The sequence below is a fragment of the Hyposmocoma kahamanoa genome, unplaced genomic scaffold, assembly GCF_003589595.1.
Source record: "Hyposmocoma kahamanoa isolate Upper Pololo Valley unplaced genomic scaffold, ASM358959v1 94, whole genome shotgun sequence".
Taxonomy (NCBI): Eukaryota; Metazoa; Arthropoda; class Insecta; order Lepidoptera; family Cosmopterigidae; genus Hyposmocoma; species Hyposmocoma kahamanoa.
In genome coordinates, this window is record NW_020654878.1 from 11,147,267 (window position 1) to 11,169,726 (window position 22,460).

The window sequence follows — 22,460 nt, forward strand, 5'->3', positions numbered from 1 at the left end:
GCCCGGCTGGGTGCCCCGGTTGGGGTCCGCGGTTATGGAGCCGGTTGGGGGGCCCGGTTGGGTGCCCCGGTTGGGGCCCCGGTTGAGGCCGGTTGGGGGGCCCAGTTGGGTGCCCGCAATTAACAATTGATTAATTGTTAATTGCGGTTCTCGCAACTAACAATTGATCAAAATTTAATTGCTGTTTCGCAATTGACAATTAATTAATTGTCAATCTTTAATTGCCAGAACAATTAAAATTTGCCCAACACTGACTGTACCATGAGTACTAGAGCAAACGGAATAAAATTTTTAATTTTTCAAAAATATGTAATAAAAACTTAAATAATTATAGGTATGTACTCCATCCAACCATTTATTTAACTTTTGACAGCTCGAATTTTCATCCATTAGTGATGTCGTTTCCGATTCGATTTTTTATAACAATCGATTTTATTTGAGTAGAAGTTTTAATCATGATTGTAAGCGGGTTCAAAAATGAAGATTTTTGTCTGATTGGGATTGTGGTGGTGTATTTGACAGTTTGTAAAGAATCCGATGATTCATTATAGTAAACAATAAGAATTTATTATAATTTATTTATAATTAATTATAATTTATTAGACAGGTAACAAAATTTATCGGAAAATCATTCAAGTTGATAAATTTTGTTACATTATCTGTTAGCTCGATAAATATCGGAGCTAAAGAGCACGTCACTTCATTAAAATTAAAACATAAAAGAGGCAAGGGAGTATTGCATATTTTTCTCTTATGTTGTATGTCAATAATTACGGAACTTCGGAGGCATGCATATGTTGACATAGAGTTAAATAAATGGTTGGACGGAACATAAAGAACACATCATCTTTAACGATCTCCATGGTCGAGTGGCTTGCACACCGGTTTTCATGGTGTTGCCATCTCTGAGGTCTCGGGTTCGATCCCTGACTCAATGTAAAAAAACTTTTCCATGTTAGTCAAGGGTCTGGGTGTTTGTGCTACCGTCGTTGTTTCCGATTTCCATAACACAAGTGCTTTAGTTACTTACTTTGGGTTCGGAGCAATGTATGTGGTGTTGTCTAATATTTATTTATATATTAATTAATTTAAATCAAGAAAATAATTAAAATCGGTTTATCAGTATTTCAGAAAACACCGCCCTTATAGCATCTCTTCGAGCAGAAATACAAATGTATGAAACAAACATGGCTGAACTGCAGGGATTAAATCAAGTATTACGAGATGAACATCAAGCTTTACAAATCGCTTTTGCAGCTATTGAAGAAAAATTAAGAAAAGCGCAGGTACCTATTTATACAAGTGTGTTATTAAGGCAAATATAAATAGTATTTAATTTAGGAGTTGCCGTGTCACTGTTATCAGGTCGATATTAGGTTACAGTTTTACTGTGATCTCTAACCTGCTTCCCAATTGTGGCGCCCATATGATATCTTTTTTTAGTCCGTCCTGCATTGAATTTATAGGCTAATGCAGATGCAGGCCTGCAACTACGACGTTCGATAGAGTGTTGTTGTTGTTTTAGCCATTGGTTTAGCCTTTACAAATTTGATTAAACCCCACATTATATTGCACAATCTTTGACAACTAATTTCTATTTCTGACATCCCAAACATTGATATCAAAGCGTTGACCTAACGACAAATTGTCAAATTTTGTTATATAGATAGTTGTTAAGGTATTTTTCTTGCGATGATGACTATATTCATATTCTAAAGAATAGGCGTATTTCGATTTCTGTTTAAAAGAAATTATAATACATATCTATTGTAGTCGTTGATAATGAAATAAGACTCATTGTTAAATAGATCTGAAGTGAATCTTTTGCGAGTATCTTGCGTAATATTTTAGGTTTGGAGTCAATCGACTATGTGAATAAATAAATAAGTATATAAATAGTGCTAGACAACCTCACGAATTACCTGGTCTCAAACGAGGACATTGCTTTTAGGATTTGCCCACACGCCAAATAGGCGCTTTGTCGTCGAGTTGCGGACACCAGCCCGTTGCACTAAGTACCAAGTTGCCTATACTATGAGTAAAAAGTTTTCAAAACAAGAGTGCATAATCTCACTAGTCTTCAATTACCTATTGCTACTTAATACTTATACAAAAATACCATTGCCGATTACCGTAAACCGCGAGTTTTCTTAATGTTTGACGATGACCGGTGTCGTAAAAAGTATAACGACTAATAACGATTATTTTACTTTAATACTAACTAATAAAAACGAAAATAATTTGCATGAAGCAGAGAACAAGACAGCGTCACAATTTGTACGGCAATACTAACGACTTGCATTTTCATGACGTACGAGTATGTTCATAATCCTCGAGACTTATAGAGTCATATATTAATTGAATAAATTTGACATTTTTCGCTGAGTTGACCTACAACGATTGTACACTTAAATATTTAAAAAAAAACAATAAAAATTAAAAAAAAAAAACAACGCAGACTCTTACGTCTCGCAGGTTATTTTAGTAGCATAAAAACTTGTGAAAGTGTTTGTCCAGGGAAGTACATTAGGTACCTATTTCTGCCGCCAAACAGTAATGTCAGCATTACTGTGTTCCGGTTTTGAAGGGTAAGGGTGCTGGTGAAATTACAGGCACATGGGATTTGTCAACTTGTGTCTTAGGGTAATGGGAGCAATGGTAGTGCCCCTCAGATCTTTGCGATTTAAAGCTCTTAGTGGCACTGCAACTGTTATGGACAGCCGTGTAGCTTACCATCCGGTGCACTACATGTTCGTCCCGTCACTTGACATTTAAAAAAAATCTCAGCCTTGTTCTTGCCAAAATGTTGCAGGGTTGGTCTCGGTCTCGGCGCTCCAATTAGGTGGTCTTAGTCGTTTGCACGACAAAGACTAGTTTTGGGCAACACTATTGACCCAGCGCTACTAACGCATGAATGAATACGCTTAGTTTGTGCTGGTAATAAACTACCTTCTCTAGGTCGAAAATGTGATCTGTTATATATCAACAATTTCAAAAGTTGAGTTTAGTTAAGTCTATTAATTCACATCTCGGCGTATACATGAGCAGATTTTCCCCTATATTACACCATTCTTGGCGGAGGTGTTGGAACAGTAGCGATCAGAACCTAGGTCCGTGCCCACCTGGACACCCTCAAGTTTGCTAGTAAATTTATGATATGGGACTTCAGTTTGTCCGTAGCGTAGTCAAGGCCGTCAGTGGCCAACTGCTAAAAATATCTATCATAACATAGTTCACATTTCAATGCTTGTTATCCGAAGGTATTCGTCGTATAATAAAAATTAATATGTAGCTGCGCCGCCGAACACGTGCCTGCTATTGTTTACTGAGATAAAGTATTTTTAGCATGTAGTTTTGTTACTTTGGAGCGATTTATCCCGCTGGAAATTGAAAATTTTATCGCATCATTCGAAAAGTGGCATTCTGCCAAAACAATTCGAGGTTTCGTCCGTCATATGCAGTACGTTCCCTAATTCGCGACTGCACACATATTGATTTCATTTCGTAATCATAGACGAATTTTGATTTTAAAATCCAAATTCCATTTGTAATAAAATTGACAAATTATGCTAGATAGAATTTTTTTTTTCAACTAATGTTAAAAATTAATAAAGTAATTTAACGCGTAGTCACTATAGAATCACTTGCGACAATCAAATGATGTCGAAAATCTAATTTGTTGAATGCACCTAGAATTAAACAAAAACAACCTATGTTTTACTATCTTTCTGTGTGTGGTGTAATTAAGTGTTTAAATCTATTTCAAGTAACGTCACAGTTTGGTGCGGGCATACCAACAAGTGTTGCCTTTTCGATTTTTTTATTCAGTTGCTACATTCATAGCACCGAAAAGTGTAAGGTTTTCTAGTTTTGGGAAAGTGTTGTCTTGTAAAAAATGAAAAAGTTGTTCCAAAAGGTATATTCCTGTGATTTACAGTAAAATATATGTCGATTTTTCAAGTTTTCGAGTTTAATTGGTTTTTTGTGTTTTCCAGGACGAGAATAGATCATTAGTGGAGAGACTAATAAAATACAAGGCGAAAGATGCAGACAAAATGAACGAGGAAAACGAACATTTTCTTAAGTAAGATGAATATATGTTTTTAAATTTTATTTGCTAGCATGTGTTAAGGTTTTGAGATTTTTAGTGCATTTTCACGAGTTGTTAGAGATTGCACTAATATAAGATTTTGTGTTATAATTTTCACCCGCTCGAATTTGCTTAGAAACAAAATTTGTCCTATTCGTGTGCTACTACCGACAGTTTTTGTTTTATTAGATAGCATATATACGCATTATAAATTACGTATTGTTTATTTGAGGCATTCGGCCAATATGTTTGAATACAATTGTGCTTTATAGTGAAATGTGTAGTAAATGTTGCTGCTATAATGTGCACTGACACGCACAATAGATAGCGTATTTGTCATGTATGACTCTTACATTTGCAATATTTCATACCCTTGGTGTAATAATTATAACTTTTTATAAAAAAACCGACCTCAAAAGTTCGCGGAGTTACATCTATTTGCCAAGTTTTATTGAAATCGGTTATCGAAAAGTGCGCGACACTGGATTCATCCTCTAGTTTACCGCCCGTACACGAGGAATATTTTCTTCAAACTTAAATGGGGCCAATGCTCATGTACCCTCTAAAGAATCATCAAAATCGGTTCACAAATGCCGTTGTAATCGCGTAACATACACACAAAAAAATACATTTGAATTGTTATACCTTCTTCTTTTTTGAAGTCGGTTAATAAAGTCACATCAAAACGTCAAGAGTATTACATGGAATTCATTAAAATAATACGAAGTACATACATGAAACAAATTATATGTGTATGAAATTTTATAACTCTCCTGTATAAGCATAAAAACGTAATCGGCCAATTTCGTTCGAAGAATGAAAAGTCGTAATTTTGCATATATGGCCTTATTAAACCAGGAGTGACATTTTAGTACTGTGATATACAGATTTTTTTGTTGAAATTACTTACTGCATCCAATAACAGCGATTTTGTTTTATCTATTTTTTATGATATCAAGTGACGGGACGAACAAGTCATGTGTCTGATGGTAAGCTACACGCTTGTCCATAACAGTCGCAGTGCCACTCAGAGCTTTAAATCGCAAAGATCTGAGGGGCACTACCACTGCGCCCGTCACCCCGAGACTTAAGTTGACTAGTCCCATTTGCCTGTAATTTCACCAGCACCCTTACCTTTCAAAACCGGAACGCGTAATGCTGTCATTACTGCTTGGCGGCAGAAATAGGTAAGGTTTTCCCTGGATGAACTCTTTTACAAGGAACTCTACTGCCCTTATCGATCTCAAAATACAAATTTGCAAAGAGGTCTATTAAAAATCAATTCTTATGTTATGAGTCTACATGACAAATCACAGTAGACACTGCACAGTTGATTAATGAATTGTACAAAACCTATTTATTGATAATGTTGTGATCATAGGATGGGTTATGTGTGTGCCACGCGGCTTTAGAAGCTTGCATAAGTAATGTTTGTTTTTTGCTTCTTTTTGTTTAATTTGTTCTACAGGTCAAGCTCTACCGCGTTTTTCTTCAACACGTTTAGACTTAGTAGTTTCGGGTGAGTTTGCAATAATGTGAATGAAGAATGGTGATTTAAAGGCATTGTGGCGTTAATTTCTCATTACAGTGGTCCATACGACTTAACCGCACTTCTTGAATCGTACTCATACCTTTTTAAGACCTTTTTGTAAAAACGCAGCTTAGTTGTGTGGCATATTTTGGTAATCGAAATTAAATTTTAGCAAGTAAAGAATTTTTCATCACACTTGCTCAGAAATAGTATGATTGCATGGTGGGTAACTTGGTCGATAAGGTTTTAATTTGTAGCATTTGTAGTATCTGTATAAATTTTTTTTCTAAAGTCCATAATGGCTTTATGCGTTTTTACTATTTACAACATTTTGGTTTGAGTTGTATCTATGGACGAATTGAAATAAAAAAAAAACAAAAAACACGCCATTTGCAAAATCTATAATTGTTGTGTTGTGAACCATATTGTTATTGTATTTATTTCCTCGCAAATGCTTCCTGTTATGGACAGGCGTGTAGCTTACCATCAGGTGCACGACTTGTTCGTTTCATCACTTGATATTGAGTAAATATAAAAATAAAATAAATAAATACAAATAAATGAAAAACATTGATATTATGACGGACGGTATAAAATACAAAACTCGAGTTATAAAGCTAATAGATCCTCGTTAGTAATTTCTTATTTACCGTCGCTAATACGCTAAGTACTATATTTAATATATTTTGTTGCAACCAATAGAAGCAATCACGAAATAAAGCCTTGTCTCCCAACCAACTTTTGACTGAACAGTAATAAATAGTGACGTGTGATGCAGGGATTTTCCTTCGACCATATTTATTGACCTGTCTTACATTTTTGAACAAACATGTAGCGCTTTAATAGGTTCCTACTCTTAATAAAATATCAAATTTCGGATGTAAAGTCATTGTTAGAGCGGTTACATACGGCGACCTTTAGCAGCGATGCAAACGCGATTCTGTAGCGATGCAGTCGCTACTCGTCTACTTTTACACATTATTATTATACACACACGCGCGATTTTAAACAGCAATGCAAACGCGTTTCTGCATCGGTACAAACGCGCGATTGCATCGCTACACTTGGAATTTATAGGCGATTGCATCGATGCAATCGCGCGTTTGTATTGATGCAGTTGTGCGTTTGCATCGATGCAATCGCCTATAAATCGTAAGTGTAGCGATGCAATCGCGCGTTTCGTTTGCGTCGCTGTGTGTAACCACTCTTAAAATAATCTGTCTGTTCAACGTTACGAAGATATCTTTACTTAAAAATAAATTAATTTATTTAATCTCAACGAATACAGTGTCAAGAGCACGTTAATCTTGACACTTACGATTTAAATTCAACTCTACGCCGCTGCGATAAGAACGGTCAAAATACCGAAGTGTCAATCTTGAAGTGTTCTTGACTGTACCTAAATGAATTGTGTTTAAATTTATGGACTGTCATCGCCGTAATGTACATTTTTGCTAATGTTCTGACGCTATCCCTGTTTACCTGTCGTTTATTGTTATTATACAATGAAAGAAAGAAATGAAAGTAGAATCTTTAATTATAGTTTGTCCACCACGACTTCAACGATAAGGACTACTTTACTTTGGATATGTTTGCAATTTTTTTCCATAGGTATATAGTTAATTCAAAAGATATATTAACATCCAATTGATATGATCACAACCTCTAGTTTTTTTTATAGTACTAATGAACATCGACAAAAGCTTTTGAAATTTTATGAAGTTCATTCTTGCGATTACCAACATATGCGACAAATAATTATATACCAAAAACTTTATATAACTAATATTATATAAACTTTTAAAATGGATCTTCGTCATTACACACCTACTCTCCACGTATATTTTTGCGTGTTTTCGTGTGCATCAATTTGTTCTTTGCACTACGTTTTTTTTTCTAATAAAGATGCTCTTATCGGGATGTTTTGATTGCCATTTGAATGTTTTTCTAACTTATTGACATTTTCATAATTTGTGCATGTATTTGACTTTAAATGATTGATTACTTTGCATTTCTTCTTTTTCCCAACAATATTATTTTTACAATTTTGCTAGTTTGTTACCACGTCTTTACATTTTTTTACGAGTTCATGTTGTGTTCTTGATATATAAGCGGCACACTTATTGTTCAGTATAATACCATGGGCAAAGGTTTAATTGACTAACTCGGTATTGTAATAAGTTTTAAGTAGTAACGTATGGCACGGGACGGAATGTAGCATGTAGACTATATAAGAGAGTCCCTAAAGCTGTCAACGCTGCATCATATTGTCAAGAAAGTTTTTATATTTACGGAATATGCGCGTAATAGACGTTGCAACAGTTTTTGTCGTTTGGACTGAAACTGTGCGAATATTGACACCTTTTATTCTACATATATAAAGGTTTTATTAATTGGTTTAATGAGCTTGTACGTGGACTTTCTTATTTACGTATTCTACGCATGGTTACGGTATTGACGCATAATTAATGTAATTTCTAAGAAATATATCTCATATGCCCACTATTTTACTTACTTAATAATAATTTTGAATGAAATACTAATACTGACGAAATACAGCGGCAGCTTTACCTTAAAGTGAGTTTTAAATTTAATCTTTATTATGAAAGTAAACAAACGTAAAGTCGCGTGGCGGAAATCAATTGCACACATTGCTTATGCATGTGACGTAAATAAATATTAAAAATAGGCAAAGTTCGGCCGTGAAAGACCTTCGAACGCCCATGGTCTTGCTCTTATTGAAATACCCACATCCAATTACTATTAAATTGTATAATTTCGCGCTGGAGTAAAAAGCTTGGATTAAGAAATTTTGCAGAAATAATTATTTCACACTTCTGTATTATGCGTTTGTAGGGAAACCAAAGGCTGGACACAATAAATTCTTTGTTTCTAAACATTTTTCTATTTCAGAAAAAAGAGTGACAAAGTCCGGAAAGAATTGGAAGAGGCAGCAAGAGAAGGAAATAGTAGAAGTAGTGTCGGCTCCGGAGGTAGTTCGGCGGATGACAAGGTGCTGGATTCCATGCCATTTTATGCGACGACATTACCTACTAAAGTCGCTGTAAGATTTGTAAGTTCCTTTTAATATTCCTATTCATCTCTGCACGGATCTATTTTTTTTATAATACCAACCAAGTGACGGGACGAATAAGTCGTGCGCTCAGAGCTTTAAATCGCATAGATCTTAGGAGTACTGCCACTGCTCCCGTTACCCTGAGACATAAGTTGACAAACCCATAATTTCGGCCTGTAATTTCACCAGCACTCTTGCTCTTCGAAACCGGAACGCGTAATGCTGACATTACTACTTGGCGGCAGAAATAGGTAAGGTGGCAGCACTTCCCTGGATGAACTCTTTTACAAGGAGCTCTACTGCCAATATCGATACAATTGACATGATGCGAAAAACCTTTCCTGAATCCTCAATCTGTCTAACAAGTTATTGTTTATTGCGTTATGCTAGAAGACATGTTTTTCACTCTCTCATTTTGTTTTCAGGACGCACATGACGGTGAAGTTTATGCTGTCAAATGGAGCCCTACAGATAGGATAGTTGCCACTGGAGGCGCTGATAGGAAACTCAAATTATGGGACGTCTGTAAATGTAAGTTTCTTAATTTTTGAGTAACTGTAATATTGAGATGATTGAATATTACGATATTTTAATACCACGATATTTAGTAATTTTTTGTTAATTTTTGATAGATTTCTCACAGTTGGCGCTACAGCAAAAAAGTCGTTAAAACAAAAGCAAAAATCTGCAACAAACACATTGAAAAATTCGTAAGGTCTGCTGGTTCGTTCCATAGCCCAGTTGAGAGAGCGTTAGGCACGATTTGATGAAGGCGCAGGTTCTAATCCAACCGGACCGAAGGAATTTTTCTTAGTGCAGGCAAATACTGCTACCTTACCTATTTCTGCTGAAAAGTCGTCAATACTGCGTTCCGGTTTTGAGTGGTTGGCGCATTCCCAATATGTCGCACCGATTTTGTTTTATTTATCGTTGAACGACTGTCACGTCTAGCCTGTTCCCATATCACGGCTATTTGTCGTGACTTTGTCGTGGACGTTCTTTGTTTTAATAATTTTTGAGTAATTTTTTTAGTATTAATTTTATCTAAACACATGATCTTGCTGTGAAATGGATCTAAAGTTCATTTTCACCATCTAAGGGAACGTCAGATATTTGAAATCAGTAGGAAGATATTCCGTCTCTTTTTAACAAGTCTTTAGGTAGCTTGTATGGCACTTCTACACTGTTACGTCCCTAATTACTATTGTCATTTCTTTTTCCATTTTCTATTTGTCGTAACAAAAAAGGTGTTACGACAAATAGAAAATTTATTACGACTTAACGATGATATGAAACAGCACCATGAATATGTGGACTGTCAATTTTGCACTCCTAAGTAGCAAAGTATTTAATTTTTGGTATTTTTGCGCGAAATAATCGACACGACCGTAACGTACAAAGCGAAAATGGCGGACTGAGCTTAAGTATGTGGAACTGCGCGTACTGTTGGCACGCGTGCCACTTTCACTACGCACTTCTACTGTAGTTTATTGTTCTATGGTTGTCTGGCACATTATTATTATATAATGATTGCTTAATCTGTATCTGTTAACAGCGTCAGTGGAGAGCAAGGGTACTCTAGTCGGTTCTAATGCAGGAGTGATGTCGGTCGACTTCGACTCGACAGGAGCGTACATAGTTGGTGCCTCCAACGACTTCGCGAGTCGTGTGTGGACGGTGGGAGACCAGAGAATGAGGGTAAGTCGATCAAAGGAAAGCTTTTATCTTTAAATTTATTATTATATGGGATAATATTATTTGATTCTAAAATATATAATTGATCTATTTTTTCTTTTTTAAATAAACGATTTTTTTTATGTTTGATCTATATATCAATTGTTCCATCTATATTAGTTGATCTACGGATAAATTATAAATGAACTACATTGAAGGTAACACTATTGTTATGTTTAAGCACACTAAATTAATATTTGGCATTTAAAAATAATATTTGACACTTTTTTATTATTGGTCTTTTCTTTTAACGATTGATGACATTTATAACTAGTATATATTTTGATATTGGTCTCCTAATAAGTCTTGGTTGCTCGGTTACGCCCTTCATTCAGTAGGTTAGGTTTTTCGTGTACCAACATGAACAAGCAGCATGAGCCGAGTGACCGCAGCGAGCACGTCGCGGCAGTGGCCGGCGAGGGACAGAGGTCAATTTGCTTGCGTTTCCGAACATGTTTTCAGGTCAAATTATATTATAATTAATATAATATTAGTATACATATGTAATCAAAATTGACTTAGTTTTAAAAATAAGTACGAAATTTTAACTTTAATGCTCACTTGTCTTAGTTTTGAGGCCCCACATAAAACTATCATAGATAATGTATATCAAATCTAATATTTTTTGCGTAGCTCTACAAGTAACAGACTAAAATAACCAGTGATTTAATTTATTTTATATCTTGGAGAAAGAGGATCGATCATTAAAAAAGATGACCATTTAGATTTGTTTGCCTGCTGCTTTTGCAAATTTTAAATGATCATTTAAATAAATGCCTTATCATATTACTGCAATATTATTATTTGTCCTGTGATAAATAATTTTATTACAAATTTTCAACCCATTTCAAGATTGATTTATGCAATACATGTTGTGTGTCACTATGGAATGTATTATCCTTGTTATTTTTTTAGTAGTGAAGTAAGTTGGTAGATTGTTTTATTATTAAAAGAGTTGTTTGTTGTACATTTTTTGTTTGTATAATAAATAGATGTAATAAATACATGGATAATTTTGTGGGTTTGCTGTTGCTTTTGTAAGTGTTACTATTATATTAATATCATTAAATAGGTTAGTAGCGTGTATGACCTATCGACTGCCTGAATAGTCGCAATGTCGAATTAGAGTTTTTTTTCTCAACATTAGTCTTTTTTAACTGAGTGTGTCATCAATGCGTATTTTATTCAACTCAGCTTCTATCAGCGGGGAACTGTTTGCTTATATTATTTTCTATTATGTTGTAGTATAAGCTGTTTGTACCCACTAAGATAAATTTAAATAAATACGTAATATTAAAAAAAAGTTTGCTTGGGTTATGTTAGAGCCCTTACAACTATCGTCGCTAGAGTCGCGGTAAGTTCTTAGATTATTTATCTTTGATAGTGGCAGAATCGGTACATAGTTGGTGACGTGTAGTCATACATGCCTAACCTAAGTATGGATGGCTCAGGTTCTAGAGTGCCACTCAGATAGTGCCATATACATATATGTGGAAGCCCTAAGGGCCCTAACGAGCGGTAGCGGTATGGATATGTTCTTTTTTAATGAAGTTATGTATATTTTTACGGGCATACAAAATATTTGAGTAAATGTACTGTGATGCCACAGTCATGATACCAGTCTCCCTAAACTTTTCTCTGAGAGAAATCCGAGAACCTAAACGGTACACAGAACGAATCGCTAGTTTTTGCAACACAATTATGGTTTGTATATCTGCCACTTTACCCCACATGACAATCCCGTAGGACACTATAGAAGTAACTAAAGTAAAACTAGCCTAGCAGTAGCAACATCGTTAAGTTCACGTATGCTACGGATTGCGTATGCAGCAGAGCTTAATCTGCTGGCCAAGGAAGATATATGTGGAAACCATTGGAACTTCGTTATAGCGCACTCTAAAGTTTGTATTGTGAATGTCTGTCTTGAATATTGAGGAGTATCCAATAAGAAATCATTGTCGTTATTGATGTAAATAATAACATAGTATTACAGACTAATACGATTTTGAACTAAGCATACAATGATGAGCAGAACAAGTAAAAAAGAAGAATTTATACGTACGACATTTTTTCACGTAAAAAATATATACGTAAGAACATGGGTACTTTATTCTCGATAAAGATTCGCTTCTACTCGTCGCTGTATAGTTCAAACTGCGTTATAAAACACTACGTGCTCTCAAACTTTTGAATTCCCTATGCTAAGAGTACAAGAGCAACGAAATTAATTTCGGGGTACTACTCAGAACGCTCAGGCTGGAACGAAATAAGAATTGAACAGTCGCGAATGACTTTGACGATTTGACCTCTAAGCAGTAGTAACAATTTCATACGCCATCCATCGACCACTCGCTTGTACTTACACAAAGTCAAATAAAGATAAATTGTAAATTAGAATACAGAAGAGTCTATCTATATATATAGAGTTTTTATCTATACCTACGTTGTTGTTCCCTCAGAGACATTCGATAATAAACCATCGTAAAAATAAACATTACATAATATTATATTAATAATATTATATAATATTATATTATATTAGGGTCAAAATCGTAATAGCATAAATAGTGAAAGTATTAGGTAAATCGTGCAATGATTCGATCGTTAGTTGATAGGATCAATTAACCACTAATACTACTATCTTCAGCTATAAAAGAGAAGTAGAAAAGAGTAGTAAAATTAAAACAAATACTTTTATCCGCTATATTTTAAATGCAATTAACAAACTTCAATATTTACTAATTAATTATGCATCATTGAAAGTATCACTTTTATGTATTATTTATTCCATTTGTTTTTTACAATACGTAAATAAACACTTAGATTAATAATAATAAAAAATAAAAGTGCTTATGACCAATACGACTAATTTGTTTTTAACTGATGGAAATTCCAACAATAAGAAGTACACAGTACAGTATAACGATACGTACTTTGCGCGAGGTTAAATAAATATGCATTAAAATAGGTACTTAATTAACAAAATTATTAACATTAAAAAGCGTGAAAATCTAAATAGCGAGAACAAGTAGTTTAATTGAAGTTGGCCTAGTTGGCCTAGGTGTTCTGGAAAGTGTCGCTGAGTGAATTCCGTAGCTCTTGATCCTTTGTTTGATTTCCGGTAGAACCAGTTTCGGAAATAAAATTTTCAAAAATGGTGTTGGTCTAGGTGTTCTGGGTAGTTCAAGGTGTTCTGATGTTGTACAGAATTCACTCCGCGGCACTGACAAGAACATCTGGGCCAAAACTATTTTAGAAAAGTTTATTTCCCAAATTGGTTCTACCGGGAATCAAACCCGAGACCAAGGGCGGCACTACCCAGAACACCTAGGCCTTCTCTTCCAGAACAACTAAAGCTTTTCATCCAGTGCCATATTATTTGCATGTACATTGTACAAATTTCATCTTCACCTTAGATTTATTTTTTATTTCGGCATTTCTTTAATCTCTAGTCTTTGTTAGTTATTAAAAAAGATGCAATGTAAATATAACGAAATAACTAATTTATAAAATCTAAAACAAAGTCAAATATATATATACAAATTAAATTTAACACAAACACAAGTGAAATTAATTAAAAACAGCGACTTTTTATGGCCTAAACCCGCTCAAAAACACACGTGCAGTCCACCCGTCGCAAAGCCTGAAAGGCGACTGAGCGTAGTGCTGCGCAGACCTCGCGAGTAGGAAGGAATTATGTTTTTCAAATAATAACACTTAACTTATGAACTGTACATATAAGTTAAAAAAGTGAACAATACATTCTGTTTGAAATTAAATTTGAAATCTTTTTCCGTGTATATTTTATAAACAACGGATGTTTGCATGTAAAGAGAAATTGTTTTTTATTCAATTTGAAGGACGTAACTGTGAATTTTATTTCGTAAAAGAGCTTAATAAATTGTAGTTTTGCTCAATACATTCAATTATTGAAGGACTACTAGCAACCATATTTTTTTTTTTGTGATTATTGGACTATTATTATTATCAGGAATTTAATTTAAAAAGAGCCTAATTCGTCAATCTGGCATTTGTTCCAGGCTTAAGTAAATTTCGTTTCGCAAAATTGGTCTTACCGAAATTCGAGCTCGGGACCTTCTCTTCTACATATCTATGTGCGCTCATGGTGCTAAATGCTGTTCCAGGTTCGTCTTGTACAAAATTCTGAAGGTCCGAGCACACTCTACAGTTTTTTTTAAATTTCATGCAATATTATCGGAGTCAAATAAACGCCCCCTAGCAATTGATACTACTGAACATGTATTTTTCACTGATTGTCTGGAGATGTAGGTACGCTGCAGAGTGACACAGTGACACGGGTGTGGCGCGTCTGTGGCGCTGCAGTTGCGCTTCTAAATATTGTGTGACATTTTTAAGTTAATTGAATGTCACGATGTTTTACTACCATGATAACTCAGCTATTTTTTGTAAAATTGCTCCATAGTTTGTTATAATTATTAATACAAAGATCGAACACTAGGCTCAACTCACACTGGCGCAGAGTCGAAGCGTCGCGTCGCTTCCTGTTGACAACTCCACCGCACGGTGATTCACGCTCCATACTAAGGCGGTCATAAATACGTAACTCCGAAATTATTATTATTTTTTTATTTTATTACGTTAAAATATGATTAGGTAAACGTAAATTAATAAAATTATACATTTTAAAAAATATTTGACAATATTTAGGTGTAAAAATGTCTCGCAGTAATTTTGTTTTTAGACGATGTATCTAAAACATTTTATACTGCGACTTTTAATGGTAAAACTGTGTAAATAATGATTATTTGTATTAACAATAACCACAAATGAATAAATTAAAACAATAAAAATACATAAAAAAGTTCATTTTACAAAATACAAACAAAACACAAATTATACCAAAATACATTAAATCTCAACAATATTAACTTTAAATACATAACAAGTCTAATACAGCTTTTGACAGTACACCTTTTTTTTTAACAGGTAACTTTCGTAGACCTGTTATGAAGGGATCTGAATGAAGAAGCAGCCTATTTACTAAATCTGTGTTGGTCACAATGCGACTCATTTTACGCGTATGATTTTTTCTAAAAGACTTGATGTATTTGTTAGTCGCTTCAGCTGCTTCTTCAGACAACTCTCCGATTGACAACAAACCGTAATCTATAACATTAGCACCATGAATTAGAACTTTGTGAACGGAAGCAGGCATGTTATACCACGGATACTCGGCAACTAACTGCCGAGCCGTCTCTAAAGCGAACTCTTCGAAGTTCGTCTTATTAATATTATATCCCGAATTTAAACATTGAAGGATGATCCAGCAACGATCTAGGAGATCCTTCTTGATCCCAGTAATTTCAGCGGAAATTTCTGAATTCGAGAAAAACCGCCTGGCTGTATTACCATCGTTTGATGTTCCGCTTCCGCCACTTTTAGGCTTATCCACTATAAGCCCTAATCTTTCTCTAAATTGAGTCTGAACATATGATTTTTTTGCAGCAACAAGCATTTTGTCATTAGCGGACCTAGCTTGCCATTTCCTAACATCTAACTTGTACGCAACATGAACAAAATATTCAAAAAAACGTATTAACGCGTGAAGAGGTGATAAACCAAATTCATATTTACTCTCATCGACTTCCTTATTTAAACATTCGTCAATTTTGTTCATTTCACTGGGCAAGGCGTTACAAATAAAACATTTTGATGAAGAAACACCACTAAGTGCATTACACACTTTACCATCTACCTTAGTAAGTTGCAAACAATGAGTAATGCGATATTCGCGATCTTCTTCCTTGAAAACAGTAGGCTGCAAGTTCCTTATTTTATCTTTAAAATGAGCTTCTTCCTCAACTGACACTGCAGTCGATTCCTTCAAATATCGGAGGCGTATAGGACGACAGTATCGAGTTGATGAAGGACGAGGATTTTTCCACAAAACTACTGAATTTTCTTTGTTATCTGTTGTCAAAACAAGCTGAAGTGGCACATACGAAGTAACAAACAGGCTACTGTCTTCAAGAGTGGAGTCAGAAAAACACTGTTTATATTCTGAATGCCCTGTACTGCCATCGAAACCCCATTTCCCTATCAAAGATATCTTATCTAGAGACTCATTAGGTACACTATCCAAAACATCTTTTTGAGACTTGAGAATCCGATTGGCAGTATGATCTAATAAACTTTGAAGTTCGACTTCGGCGGATGATTCTGTAACAGTAATATCTGAAGGATAACAGTGTTATTTAGATTCCACGACACTTTGGTAAGATGGGAAAATGGTTTTTGAAAACTTATTGTCTATAAATTTCTTTACTAATATATATTGATGTCGAGTTAACTGAGCTTCAACAATGAGCGATAAAACTTCGCTAGAATCGATTTCAGGACAAGACAAGCTATCGGACGCATTGAGCAATGACTGTACAAGAGAAGGGTCTTGGTTAGACAAACTAGCCAATCTTCTCCTTTTTGTACGTTTACTGGTGTCGTCAAAGTTAATTCTCGGACGGCCATGCGATGAAGAAGTTGATGGTTTAACTTCGTCAAAGCTCTGAGATACACGTAACTCAGTTCGCTGTACATCAATATTTTCAACGACATGCAGCCAATCTGAATATTTTTCTAAGAATTTAGATCTAGTACGATTCGACTTTGCCCAGTAGTGGGAAATTCGTTTACAAATATTCTTAATTTTAAGGCTTAAAGTCTCTAAATCAATATTTTCGATGTCGTCAGAAAGGGATGATGTTTCGGTCAAAGTGCTCAGGACGTGTTGCATTTTTTCATTTGGATTACCCACTTTAGAGTGCCAAATATCAAAAATTGTCATCCTCGATACAGAACATTTGAAAAATGTACCTAAAACAATATGAAAGCTGAACTTAAAAAAAATTAAAAATTCAATACTATGGACATGCATACTTTGACACCCCTTTAAGCCAAGAAGAGGCAGCAAGATGCAAATGAAACTTATAGCTCTTAATAAGGACATACTCCTTATTCAAAAACCATATACCTCAGGTGCAGCTCAGCGCAGCCAAAAGTTGTAGGTCTAAAGGAAATTAAGTTATGCCAAAAATTTTCACCAAAAAACTGCCTTCAATAAAAAAATTATATAAAAAAAAGTATGCATAAAAAAAATTAAAAAAAATTGATAATAAAAGTACATACCATGCTCTTGGATCTCCATGCTTTCACAACACGTAAACACTTGATTTGGAATAGTGACACTCAAAAACAAAGTGATTAAGTTTCGATGACTCACACGTGGTGATAATTAGTCTCGCGATGCGCTCACTTCCGATGCACAAAAGTGAATGATAACGTGACCTAATTACATTGATATTTATAGTTTTTGGAAGCTTGTTAACTAGTTACTAACTTAGTGAGTTGATCTAACCGGGATAAGCCAATGATTTTTTTTGATTTATGGCCTATGGGGGAATCACAGTGCACCGCCAGGCAACGAACGTCGATGCGCGAAGACGCTCGCATTAGTGCGCCGGATCACAGTTTGGTCGGCGTCTGACGCCCAAGTGACGCGCGTCGCCGCTCGATTCCATATTTGCAAAAGACAAATTTGTACCTTAATAATTGAAAAATATAGATGAATATGCTATAGGCGAAAAACATGACGCGTCTCCACGCTTCGACTCTGCGCCAGTGTGAGTTGAGCCTATGGAAAATTCTTTCAATTCGGTTGGATTCGAACCAGGGGGTCTACTCTCGATCTCCGTCTGACATCCGTCCGAAACAATTACTGCCAAATAAGCAATACTTGACCAAATGAAAAGACGCGTGATGCGAATGAAGCTTCATACTTGATACTTGTCTTTTAATTTTGTCTAATATTACTTATTTGACAGTAATTGTTTCGGATGGATGTCGGACGGAGATCGAGAGTAGACCCCCTGTACCTTCAAGCAATCCGTGCCAGAAGCTATCCTATTGAGCTACGGAGCGAACCACCAGACCTTACGAATTTTTCATTGTGTTTGTTGCAGATTTTTGTTTTTAGTTTTTAACGACTTTTTCGCCGTAGCACCATTTCTGATAAATGTATTTCTTCACTCACCCAGATAGATCGAAGGAATTTGTCTTAGAGTTCGATCTTTGTATTAATAATTATTGTATGAAAATTAGTAGTGGCGCGGTTGCAGCGCCACTGACGCGCCACTGCGGCGTTTCTACTAGCGTCTAATTTGAATTATGGTTCCATTTTTTTATGTCAGAGTGTCTGTTTCCAGTGAAGTTAAAATTCGATAAACATATGTATATGACGACGCTAAGTTACTTGCTTACCTTACAGTTTTTCTTTTACGAGATGATAATTAGACTACCAAACGATTTTGTATCGAGTACATATTCCAAAATTCAACTCTATGCCATTACGATAAGAACGGGAACGTCAAAAGAGTAAACTTAAGATAGTATTCATCTCTATCGATTTCCTACTAATGATTGATTTTAATGACTGATATGATTTTTACCTTTCAATATTTTGCACGTTGCAACATGTGCGTTTTCAAACATTGTAATTGGAATTCACAAAATACGATGATATTCACTTTTCAAAACTGGATTTAATTTAAATTATGACTTTAATTACAAGTACTTACTTTACACGTTAATGTATTATAGGTAATACAAGCGGGTATCCGCAACTTCGTTTGCGTAGAATAAGCACTTCGACTAGCCTACTGTTCGATAGGTACTCGTTTTCATAGTTTTGTTCATTCTCTATACAAAACTTTTGTCCCCTATTTCACCCCCTTTAAAGTTTATTTTTGTGACAAAAAATAGCCTACGTCCTTCTACTAGGTCCCAGATGGGACGAATTTGAGATTATTTATTTTCGTGTAGAGATGTCTATCTCTACACCAAAATTCATCAGTACTGGTTCAGCAGTTTAGGCGTGAAAATGTAACACACAGAGTTACTTTCGCATTTATAATATTAGTTTGGATTAAATACAGAAAAGCCAACACAAATTAATCTTTTTATTCACTTGATTCTGTTCAAAATACAGTTACACGAATGTCACGACTACAGCTGCTTTCTAAAATAAAACAAATAATAAAAAATACTATTAAGAAGGTACACATAAGTATACAAATACCTACTCACTCTGTCCCACACATGTCATATTATATGGCCAACAGAACATTAAAAGTACAAATCTGACAACTGCAATTTAAGTTACCGTAATTCGTCGGCAGTTGATGTTAGCCCACTCTTTGCATTGAGCGTATAATATGGTGATTGATTATGACAAAAACAGTTTTGGCTTGATCGCGACGTGTGTTACGATGCGCTTCCCGCTATAAGTTCTCACAATAAATGTGCGTTTTAGTAAATCACCAATGACTAATAACGGGCCAGGGAAAGATGTGATTCACTTTAAACATCAAAGTAGAACAAACCTGTCACAATCTAACAATCAATATTGTCAAATTGTGGCTGGTTTATGCATCTAAAGATGGCCTCCTACGTACGGTTTGTGATTTTACTGATCACCTCGCACGAGCTCGATCCCATCTAGTTCAAAAGGTCAAATGAACTAATTCTTTTAGTTTCTTTAGTTCAGTAATCACTAAGATCTGATTAGAGGAAGATTGGGAACCGTTTCGGCTTATGAAGTACACGAAACGAAATGATCCATATAAACAATTTAATAATTAAAACATGAATGTTTTATTGTATACGAGTATAACATGAAAATGTTTGCTAAATTCGACGGTAGAAATTTGAAATGTGTAAGGGACGTTTTGTCGTACGGGAAATGTCACTTTATTACCTTTAATAATAATAATTATTACCATAATTAATATATATTAATGTCGATATATGTCGATGTTTTAGAGATAACATTATTCTGGCAAACGGGCGAATTATTCCTTGAAACGTAAGGGCGCGTTCCCATTATGTCGTGACGACAGATAGTCGTGCAGTTTACAATGTCGTGGTTTGTATATTTAAATCCAGTTGTTCACATATAGAACGACACGATTAATTGTCGTTCACGATTTTTTATCGTTACGACGACAGATTGTCGCGATAATGGGAAAGTTAGAACGACAGTCGTCAGACGATAAATAAAACGTCACGATAAAAACGTAACGACAGACAGTCGCAGTTACTATTGTCGTCATGATTTATTTATCGTTGTCTACACGTGTTCTGCTACCTACTCTCTCCTCTCGTACCCCGCGCTCTCGGCTCGCTTTGCACTAGCGTTGGGTCGTAACCAGAGACAGACCCGGGTTGTAACTTGAAACTTTGTTAAACCGGGCTTAAATCGGGTTAAAACCCATTAGTGACCAAAATCGAGGGCAAAAACTATTCACGACTAAATATTTGTTGTGATTTGAGTTTTGTTCAAATTTAATTATACATATTATTACAAAATATTCAATTCGTAAATAGGCCCAAAATTTTCTGTCATCATATTTCAATTCATCTATAAACGTTTGACATAATCCTAATGGAATTAAACCTATTAAAACTTTCTTTTCTTCGTTTGCTTCCTCTTCCGCCTTTTAAAAAAGTTAGTAGTAGTAAGAATACATTATTATAATTTCATCTTCGTCCATTTCAAACGGGAGCGAAAACACACTACTGGCTTCCAAAAGAACATAAACAGCAACTGCAGTGCATCAAACGACTCTGTAGTGCAAACGACTCTGTAGTGCAAACGACTCTGTCGTGCAAACGACAAGGCGGCTGAGGTGAAACGATAAATTGTCGTCACGATCTAGTGGGAACAGCTAGACACTACAGTCGTTCAACGATAAAATAATCGTCCACGACACCGCCACGACAGATAGTCGTGATATGGGAACAGGCTAGCGCGACAGTCGTCCAACGATATATAAGACGTCACGATATAGTGGGAACGCGCCCTAACACCCAACAACGTTGAGTCTTAAACGAGCTGGTAACGTTCAGTCGTATAACTAAAAGCAGTCAAAGATCGCTAATTGTCCCGGACGCACCGTCTCGCCTTGCGTCTGAGACTCCGCAACGCAGACTGTACCTACTGAACGAAAAGGCTGGTGCACTATTAAGATCGTGCAAAGTGAACTAGTATCTTTCGGTGAGTGTCGAGAATTCATTTTTGACAATTCCTAGTTCACTACTCAAGCCTACCTTGCACCCGCGCACCATAGGAAATGGCTCGTCTGTGATAGCGGTGTAGGTGTAGGTGTCAATGCATAGCGAAAAATAGACGGAACCGTAGCGCGACGATGAGTGTGTGGCTATCCGTGGTCGTCAGCTGTGCGAGGAAATCTTTAAAATCATAAACCGTGTGCTTTTATTGTAGTATTTTCTAAAATCTAAGTTTCGTTTTGAATTAAAAAACCGCTTTGGTAAAATATTATTCAGAATCTCTTCAATAAAGTAAAACCTCACTAGAAACATTAACTTTCTAACTGCTAAGTGAGAACTTATTTTTGATTATTTAAAGAAAGAAAGTGATTTATTTGGTAACCTATATATATATATATATATATATATATATGTAGCCATATATCTCCTCACCTATGACAGAATGATAACAAAAAATAAAAATAACCTTAGGATAAAACACAAAATAAAAGAATAACATTTAAAAGTTACCACAATGGTCTCCACTCTGCTTTTTTAACAAGACGTGTGAAAACACCTCGTTACGCTGGTTTTCAGTGATTATTTTTACTATAGTTACTATGTTCTGATGTTGACATCTGATATATACGCACATGACAACTAACATAGTATTATCTCAAATTGCTTAAGGTTATATGAATATTACCTATTTAATTCCAAAGCGACAGTGTTGTCCTGTCCCTTTGAAATTAAATCGTATACGAATGACATACAAATATAGCGAAAATTTGGAGATCAATTATTAATATCATGCAATTTTGAGATAAAATATAATATAACGCAATTTTTAAGATAATACTTTGTTAGTTGTCAACTGCGATATATGATTTCAAGAAAAGAATCCGATAATTCGAGTGTAGAATTCGACTGAATATTAATCTTTTATC

At 35.2% G+C, this 22,460-nt stretch overlaps 1 protein-coding gene across 3 annotated transcripts in view; it reads left to right on the top strand.

Annotated features, from left to right (window-relative positions):
- LOC113237907 (autophagy-related protein 16-1) overlaps positions 1-22,460 on the top strand; it is a 224,122-nt gene that overhangs the window by 5,371 nt on the left and 196,291 nt on the right. For 2 of the 3 annotated variants that reach the window (XM_026474621.1, XM_026474623.1), the window contains exons 4-9: positions 1,124-1,286; positions 3,996-4,084; positions 5,559-5,609; positions 8,535-8,694; positions 9,123-9,228; positions 10,253-10,395. In XM_026474621.1, coding sequence (XP_026330406.1) covers positions 1,124-1,286; positions 3,996-4,084; positions 5,559-5,609; positions 8,535-8,694; positions 9,123-9,228; positions 10,253-10,395 — 712 coding nt within the window. The remainder of the gene's footprint in view (positions 1-1,123; positions 1,287-3,995; positions 4,085-5,558; positions 5,610-8,534; positions 8,695-9,122; positions 9,229-10,252; positions 10,396-22,460) is intronic. The other variant, XM_026474622.1, reaches the window with a different exon arrangement.